The sequence below is a fragment of the Passer domesticus genome, chromosome 17, assembly GCF_036417665.1.
Source record: "Passer domesticus isolate bPasDom1 chromosome 17, bPasDom1.hap1, whole genome shotgun sequence".
NCBI classification, from domain to species: Eukaryota; Metazoa; Chordata; class Aves; order Passeriformes; family Passeridae; genus Passer; species Passer domesticus.
The window spans coordinates 1,991,839-2,000,537 of record NC_087490.1 but is presented as its reverse complement, the minus strand read 5'-3'; the positions used below and the strand labels follow the sequence as shown (position 1 = coordinate 2,000,537).

Sequence of the window (8,699 nt, the reverse complement as noted above, 5' to 3'; positions counted from 1 at the left end):
TGGGTTTTTTTTGATAAAACAAATAAATATTCCCTGCTTTCCTAAAAATAGCCATTGCCCTTTTCCCCTCCTCCCTCCCTCCCAGCTCAGGCTGCCTTAGAGACAGAAAGCCGCCTGGAGCCCCGCAGTCATCAGCGCCGGTAAACAACGCGGTCCCTGCGCCTGTTCAGCGGGAACATGTGGGGGCAGAAGCCACCTGGTTGCCAGGAGCCCACGTCCCGTGTCCCTGCTGCCTGCCGGGGCTCCTCCTGCTTTGGGATTCAATGGGAATATTCCTTGTGGCTGCCACCAGCTTCCCTGCAGGGTGCAGAGCGGGACGTGGCTGTCCCTGCAGGTGCTGAGGGTGCTGCCTTCACCTCCTGCCCCTCTGCATCCCCGCCCCTGCCTCTCCCACAGCCTGGGATCAGCTCCTGGCAGAGCCTAAAAACCCAGATTTGTGGGGCAGCCAGGATTTGTGGAGGCTTTCTGCTCAGGGGAACACTCCACCACGGAGTGATGGATGGACGGAGTGTTTCTCAGCGAGGACTAAAAAGAGAAATTTCTTTTATTACAGATAAAAGGCTCTGATGTTTCTAGAGGGCAGCCCCAGCGTGGAACAGGCACACGGGAGGGGCAGAGACTGAGCTGAGAGCCAGGACACGGAGCTGCTGCTGGCTCCTCTTCCTCTTCCTCCTCCTCTTCCTCCTCTTCCTCCTCCTCCTCCTGCCCCTCAGTAGCAGTGGGCGATGGTGTCCACGTTGAGGAAGCGCACGTGCATCTTGGTCTCGATGTCGATGCCCTGCCACATCTGCCAGGGACAGGGCTGAGGGGCCAGGGCCACACCCGGCCCCGCTCCTGGGGACACGGGGGTGTCACTGACCTTAAGGAAGTCCTCGAAGGTGATGCCCTCGTACACCTGATCCGGGCCCTGCCGCAGGAGAGGAAACATCGCAGTGATGGGGAGGGGTGGCCCAGGGATGTCCCCTGGGGCTGGGGACACATCTCCCACGGGTTCCTGCCCTGTGCCCCATGGCCAGCCCCAAACACATCCCCAAACCCCCCCGGCTGTGAGGAGCAGCCCTTTCCACAGGCAGTAAGGATGGGGTTTGTGGGATGCTCATGAGAAAACATCACCCTGGAAGCTGCTGCCTGCAAAAAACACCTCCAGCCAGAGCAGCTGTGGCACAGGGAGATGCCCTGGGAAGCAGGGACACCTTCCAGCCCCATTTTTGATGGCAGCAGAGCCCCTCAGAGCAGGAAGTAGCTCCCACCATTTGTCCCACGCAGATGCTGGCCGCCTCCATCATGGCCCCGTCGGCGATGGATCGAGCCGACTCCTTCTCCAGGTGGGGGTTCCCTGAGAGCAGCTCCTCCACCACCTGCAAGGCACAGGGTCAGGCCAGGCCCGGGAGGGGGGCACGGGGCAGGGGGGGGAGCCCACGTTACATTTCTGTACTCCTGCAGCGTGATCTTCCCGTCGTGGTCCGAGTCGTACATGTGGAACAGGACTGGGGGGACAGGAGGGGACGGCAGGGTCAGGGCAGCCCCTTCCCCAGCCCCCAGCCCCACAGCCCCCCAGCCCCACAGCCCCACAGCCCCACAGCCCCCAGCCCCACAGCCCCCAGCCCCACAGCCCCACAGCCCGGGCTCTGCCTGGGGAGAGCCTCACATTTCAGCTTCTCCTTGCGGAAGCGGTCGAGCTGCTCCTCGTCCATGTTCATCTCGATGGGTCTGAAGTAGGACATGATGGTCAGGAAGTCCTCGAAGGTGATCTCGTCCGCCAGCCCCTCCGACTCCTGCCGCAGGTTCCTGGGGGTGCCGGAGCCCTCGGTGATGGGGAGCCCCGGCCTCCCACCCCCAGCATCACCACACCCTCGGACTGGTTTGTCCCCGAGATTCACCTTAAACGTCTCATTTCCCACCTGGCTCCACCCCAGCCTTCGGGGGGAAGGTCCTCGCCCAGCCCCACCCCATTCCCAGAGGATAAATCCCCCCTCCCGGGGTGCGGGGGGTGCTCACCGCTTGTCAAAAAAGGCGTGGACGATTTTCCCCCGGATGGGGTTGAACTCCAGGTCGGGAATGCTGTCAAAGTTCTCCTTGCTGCAAAGGGCACAGAGAGCCCTGAGCGTGAGGGAGCTGGGGAGGAGGGAAAGCCCTGAGAGCCCCCAAGGGACCCAACCCTTTCTTCCAAAGCACAGAAAAATAAAGGGATTTTGGATAAAAACCCCTTTTTTCTTCTGTTCAGACTGAGAGCAAGTCCGTGCTCAGGGATTTTGTCCCACTAGAATGGGACTTGGGAAAGCGCTGGGGATGACCCTGGGCCCTTTGCATGGCTCCACCTGCCACGGATTGTGGAGTTTTCCCAGGAAAAAAGCCTCAAGCAGGGCTCCCCAGGGCACAGCAAGGAGATCCTGCTGCCCACCCTCCCCTCAGCTTCGTGCTGAGCCCGGGCTGGGCATTTGATCTCTGGGATTTATAAAGCAAACGAGCCGAGAAATAACCCTGGGAGCAGCGGGAGCTCGGAGCTCTCCCCCTTCCCTGTGCAGCCACCGAGGAGAGGGAGAGGAGCACCTGGAACCCCCTTCCCTCCCCAGAACTGATTTTAAACCTGGGGAGGATGAGATGTTTTTCTGGAGAGCCCCTGCTCCCAGGCCAGTGGGTTATTGTGTGTTTTCCTTGGAATATTTGCAAGGCCACGCTGCAGGAGCTGGCTCAGGGAGAGACACTCAGAATCCCAGCCCTGGACCAGCCCAGGGAAGGGGGAGATGCTGGGGGTGGCCCTGGATGTGAGGCTGGAATTGCAGAGGGGCTGGGATTGTAATTGGGCTGGGATTGCTCTGGGGCTGGGATTGCATGGGGAATTGTCGTGGGGCCGGGATTGTCATGGGACTGGAATTACATGGGGCCGGGATTGCAGTGGGGCTGGGATTGCAGCCGGGCTGGCATTGTCCCGGGGCTGGCATTGTCCCGGGGCTGGGATTGCCCTGGAGCCAGGATTGCAGCCGGGCTGGGATTGAATTGAGGCTGGCATTGTCCCGGGCTGGCACTGTCCCGGGCTGGCACTGTCCCGGGCCAGCGTTGTCCCGGGCCCGTTCCCGTACCGGATCGTCAGCTGGTCCTGGCTCAGCTGCTTGAAGCGCCGGTGCAGGTGCTCGATCTGTTCAGAGGTGACTGCCGGGGGAAGGAGAGAGGTGACAGGGGCTGAGCTCCGGGGACCCCCGGGACCCTCTGAGCCCGTCCCACCCCGGCAGCGGGGCAGGGTCCTGGGCACGACCCTGCCACCCCCCTCTCCCAGTGTCCCTCTGTGTCCCCGTGCCCGGGGCTGGCTCCCAGGACGGTGCCAAGGGCTGGGTTATTCCCTGCAGGGATCCCTGGCATGGAGTGGCACAGTGATCCCACCCCCAGCTCAGGATCCTGGTGCCAGCCCACGGGAACAGGCTTGGCTTTTCCTCTGGGGTCGCTGGCACCGTGGGCAGAGCTGTGCCCAGGCAGCTCCTCTGCCCCTGCCCCAGGACAGCTCTGCCTGGAGGCTCCTCCATGTCCACAGCCACGGCTGCTGCAGGAAATAACTCCGGGATCAGAATCCTGACAGCAGCCAGGGGAGAGGAAAGGACACTGAGGGGGCACAGCAGACCCCAAAATCAACTCCTGGCTTTGAAATTGCTGCCACTGCCCGGGGTGAGCCACAAACCATGGGTGGGCACTGCCCCAGGGATGCACCCACCCCATCCCAGGCAGGGCTGGAAGGGGGGACCAGCAGCTCCTTTGGGCTCCCTGAGTGCTGGGGCTCAGCAGAGCCTCCCCAGTGCCCTGATCCCCCAGTTTATCTTCCCCTGCTGCTCCCCTGGGGCTGTAACCAAGCTCTAACCCCCAGAGCCTGACTGCTGCGCAAATATTGACGGGGCCATTCCCAGGAGCCAGGGGAGCTGTGTGTCTGGGATCTGGGGGTCTGTCTGGGCTCCAGCTGGGCCCCCAGGGTCCTGCAGCCCCGGCTGGGGCTGGGCAGGGGCAGGGCCAGCCCGGGACACTCCTGGCACCATGGAGAGACACAAACACACCTCAAGGGCTGCAAAGGGTTAATTGCAGCACGACAGCAGGGTCAGAGCTGGGCTGGGCTGCCTCCCTCGCTGCCTTTTATGATGTTTAAATAATGTCCTTTGCTTTCCCAGCGCTGCTCCACGGCCTGGAAATAGCAGCTGCATTGATCAGCGGGGCTGGGCCTTCAGAGCCCTGATAACAGCCTGGGAACCTTCTGGGCTGCAGGGACAGGGAGGGAGCAGGGCCCTGAGCCTGCCTGCGTGTCCCCAGGATGCCCTTCACACCCCCGAGCCCCCCTGAGCCCCCTGGCCCCAGGTGATGATGGCCAGGCCCCCCTGATCCATCATTTCCTCCCCAGCCCCTGCTGGCTGCTGCTCTGCTGCTGTCCCATGGAAACTTTCCCTGCACTTTGCTTTCCAGCTTTGGCCCTGCAGCAGTGACCTGTCACCCTCTGCGTGACGCCACCGTGGGAGCAGCTGGGCCACCAAGCCTCGGCATCGGGGCCTTGGGTGCACACCAAAAAGCTTTGATCTCTCAGAAAAACGTCCCAGGCACCAAGAGGACAAAAACTGGGGTCAGAGGCTGGGTGCTCGTGGCTGGGCTGGCCCTGAAGGGCTGGAGGAGGCTTCTGCTGCCTCTGTCCCATCCCAGGTGCTCCTCTCGGGGCAGCTCTGCCTGTGAAGGTGGCACAGCTCGGCTGCTTTCCAGAGAAAAAAGGGGAAATCTGCAGAAAAGGCAAAAGCTTTGCTGGAGGAAGGGCTGGCTCAAGGGCAGCAGAGGCTGCTCGTGTCCCTGAGAAGCATCCTGATGCTGCAGGCCCGTGTCCAAGCACGGCAGCCTCTGCTAATGGGGGAAAAATGGGATTTAAACCAAAGGGAGCCGGGCTCGCTGCTCCCAGCCTCGCGTGGTTTGTGCTGCTTGGGGAAAGGGAAAGGGGCACTGGGGGGGCTCAGGGGCACTGGGGGGGCTCAGAGGGGGCTCAGGGGGGGCTCAGAAGGGGCTCAGGGGGTGCTCAGGAGCACTGGGGGGGCTCAGGCTCCCGTGGGAGCAGCCTGGCTGCAGGGATGGTCACAGCATCCCGGGAAGAGCCATTCACTCCGGACAGACGCTGCAGCAGACTGGGATGGAGCCCTCGCAGGGAGGGAGGGAAGGAGCCCCGAGCAGCCCCTCGGGTGTCCCTCCGCGGGGACACGGCAAAGGAAGGAGCCGTGGGCACCTGCAGGAGGCTCTGCCCTGTCCCTGCCCTGTCCCTGCCCTGTCCCTGCTCCTCGCACGGCCCGAGGGTGGCTGCAGTGCCCCGGTGAGCTCGGAGCCCAGCAGCAAGGCTGCGAATCTCCTGAAATCCCGGGATTCTGGCAGCCGGGGAGCTCTGTGAATACCGCGGGGAGCACAGGACGGGCACCCCGGACATGCCTGGAGCTGTGGGCTCCCCGTGCCCTCCCTCCTCTGGTTTCCACGAGATTTCTGGGTGCTGCCCTCGCAAACCCTGCCCTGGGGTTGATCCACGGGGCACCGGGGAGGAGCCTCCCACGGGCAGGTGCCGCCTGTGCCTGAGATGCTGCTGCCGGATCCCCGGGCCAGGGGGCTCCCCAAAATCCTCCTGCCACCCCGGGCTGCCAGGCTGGCACCCCGCGGGCTCCCCAAGCTCCTGAGTCCGGCGGGGGGGCTCAGTGGAGTACGGGGGGCTCAGTGGGGTACGGGGGGCTCAGCCCTCCCTGGGAGAGGAGAGGAGAGGAGAGGAGAGGAGAGGAGAGGAGAGGAGAGGAGAGGAGAGGAGAGGAGAGGAGAGGAGAGGAGAGGAGAGGAGAGGAGAGGAGAGGAGAGGAGAGGAGAGGGAGATGAAGGGAGAGGAAGGGAGATGTGGCCCCAGGAGCAGCAGCAGCACTGGGAACAGTCACCGGACCCTCTCGGCCCTGCGGGGACAGTGCCCTGCGGGTGGCGCGGGTGGGCAGAGCCCGGCTGGGGCTCGCACGTGTGGCCGCTCGACGCCCTGGCTCGTGGCGCGGTGGCAGCGGGGACACGGCTGCACGCCCCGGGTGACATGCTGGCACCCTCTGGTGACAGTCCTACACCCTCCTCTCCTATCCCCTGTCCCCTCCCCCGCTCCATCCCCCGGTGTCACACACATCCTGCTCTCCCCAGCCCAGGTGACACCTCTGCACCCTCCCGAGGGACATTCCCTGCGCCCTCCCCGCGGGTCGCACATGTCCTCATCCCCTGCCCCGCCCGAGCGTCACCTCCCGCAGCCCCCCGGACACCCAGGTGACATTTTCTTTTTCCCCCCTCCCCCTTCCCGGCTGGCACCTCCCGCACCCCCCGCGGGTGACAGGGCCCGCAGAGCCCCCCCTCCCGGGTGCTGTGTCCCCTCCGCCGGGGGCTCGGACGGGCAGGGTCCCCGGTACTCACAGCCCGTCCTGTCCGCCAGCTCCCGCATCTCGGCGGGCACGGAGTGCGCGGAGCCCATCCCGGGCCGTGCCGGGAGCGCCGCCGCGGGCGCTGCACCGGAGCCGCCGCCGCTTTGGAGGGCGGGCGCGGCGGGAGGGGAGGGGAGGCGGCCCCGGGCCCTGCGCGCCCCGCCCGGAGGCAGCGGGGCCGGAGCTCGGCAGCGGGGACAGCCCCGGCAGCGGCTGCTGGCACCGGGAGCCTGGGCAGCGGGGACAGCCCCGGCAGCGGCTGCTGGCACCCGGAGCCCCCGGCCGTGCCCCCAGACACCCCGGGTACCCCGGAGCGGAACGGGGCCGGGGTCTCCCCGCGGCAGCTCCTCCTGAACCCCGGGCTGCGCCCCCTGGGCGGGCAGGGACAAGGGGGGCGCCCAGAGGTGACCCAGCACCCCCATAAGGGGTGGGGGGCTTCCCCAGGAGGCAGCTTTGGCAGGGCGGGGGGTTCTGTCCCCATCTCCCCGGTGCCAGGCTGGCACTGCCAGGGACATGTCACCCTCCCCCGGGCACAGGGAAGAGCAGAGGGGTGGGAGCAGCTCAAAGAGCACAGCACACCGGCAGCAGGTAGCAAGTCAGTGTTGTTTATTTGTTTAAAGCCAAATATAAACAGGAAAGGAATGAAATCATTTCCAACCTCCAGCTGTCCAGGAAAATACCTGTTTATAAATAAAAACGGAGAAAGGAGAGATGTCCCCATCTTGCAACCTCAGCTGGCAGGGTCAGGGGCCCTGGGGCTCAGGGCTCCTCACCCTCCCTTCCTGGGCCAGCAGTTTTCCATCCAAGGTGGAATTGTGCCCAGCCCAGGAGGAGGAGGGCGGGAGGTGGGAAATCCCCGCAGCACTCTGTCCCTGCCCACAGACCCGTGTCCCCCACTAGGGAGGCAGGCAGGGCCCCCAGAGCTGGGGTATCCCTGGAGATGCCCAGAATGGCTCAGGAGCACCTGGAGCCAGCTGCTGTGCAGGTGGAGGTGGCCTGGAAGGGACCAGAGAGCCCAGGGACCCTTCTCCAGGCCAGAGCAGCCCTTCCTCCTCTCATCCTCCTGCCCCAGAGGACACAGCTCTCCCTGGCCCCAGCAGGGCTGGCTGCTCTGCATGCTCCTGGGGCTTGGTTTTCCTGCAGAGATTGGAGATAAACTCCCATGGTTTGTCAGAGGCCTCACTGCCTGCCCTCGGCTGTGTGAGGCTGGCTCCAAAGGGGCTGGAAGAGCTTCCCAAAGGACCCAGGAGCTGTCCCTCCCTGTCCCTCCCTGTCCCATGGCTGCTGGAGGGCACCAGCAGCTCCTCAGCCTGGCCAGGAGCAGCAGCACACCCAGACCTCGGCCTGCAAGGGTGGAGAAACCTCCCGGGGATGCTGCTGCCCCCAGGACAGTGCCCGGGAATGGCACTGCCCGCTGGGAATGGCACTGCCCCCTGGGGATGGCACTGCCTGGGACTCCCCCGAGTGCCAGCACGCAGTGGCAAAGCCTGGAACCAGTCCTGGCTTTTCCTCACCACCCAGACACTTCCTGCCCCTTCCCAGCCTCCTCTTCCCTCGTTCTGGATTTTTCCCTGCACCCCCTGGATTCCCACATGCCAGCACGGGGCTGTTCTGTCCCCAGCAGGGGTGGCTGTGACACGGGAAGGGAAGGGAGAGCAGGGCATTCACCCCCTGCTCCCAAGGACTGTGGCACTGCACAGCAGAGACCTGGCCTGGCTTTGCACCTGGTGGGACAGAAGGGGAGGCAATTCCACCTTCTCCAAAAGCCCCACAGGGAGAGCTGCACACAGACAGGACAGGACAAACCCCCACTTACAGACACCACGGACCCAGACATCACCACAGACACACGGAGCTTTTGGGATCCACTGCTGTCCCCTCGGGGCAAAGGTGACAGTGCCAGGAGGGGAGGGGCACAGGTGAACCCAAATGTCACCCCACCATCCCACAGAGGTGTTCCCACAGTGCTGGACTGTGGATGGGCAGCCAGGTGCATTCCAAGAGGCTGCTCCAGCACGGACACAGAGCTGTCCTGGGGGATTCCAGCTCTCCTGGTCACCCTGGGTGTATCCCGAGGGATTCCAGCTCTCCTGGTCACCCTGGGTGTATCCTGGGGGATTCCAGCTCTCCTGGTCACCCTGGGTGTATCCCGAGGGATTCCAGCTCTCCTGGTCACCCTGGGTGTATCCTGGGGGATTCCAGCTCTCCTGGTCACCCTGGGTGGATCCTGGGGGATTCCAGCTCTCCTGGTCACCCTGGGTGGATCCT

At 64.5% G+C, this 8,699-nt stretch overlaps 1 protein-coding gene across 1 annotated transcript; it reads right to left on the bottom strand.

Annotated features, from left to right (window-relative positions):
• Positions 1 to 526: 526 nt before the first annotated feature.
• On the bottom strand, positions 527 to 6,582 carry TESC (tescalcin). The gene is made up of 8 exons (XM_064392656.1): positions 6,424 to 6,582; positions 3,081 to 3,150; positions 1,999 to 2,079; positions 1,649 to 1,788; positions 1,426 to 1,487; positions 1,251 to 1,358; positions 860 to 907; positions 527 to 787 (listed from the first exon to the last, which is right to left on the bottom strand). The coding sequence occupies exons 1-8, from the start codon at positions 6,479 to 6,481 to the stop codon at positions 710 to 712; spliced, it is 645 nt and encodes a 214-aa protein (XP_064248726.1). The 5' UTR covers positions 6,482 to 6,582; the 3' UTR covers positions 527 to 709.
• Between the last annotated feature and the right edge of the window lie 2,117 nt (positions 6,583 to 8,699).

Bases quoted from the DNA above. Each gene is read 5' to 3' on its own strand.
- TESC (XM_064392656.1), bottom strand. From the start codon at position 6,481: ATGGGCTCCGCGCACTCCGTGCCCGCCGAGATGCGGGAGCTGGCGGAC. The intron at 3,151-6,423 runs GTGAGTACCGGG...TTCCCCCGGCAG, and splicing joins GCTGGCGGACAGGACGGGCT to TCACCTCTGAACAGATCGAG. The intron at 1,359-1,425 runs GTAACGTGGGCT...TGTGCCTTGCAG, and splicing joins CGCTGCAGGAGTACAGAAAT to GTGGTGGAGGAGCTGCTCTC.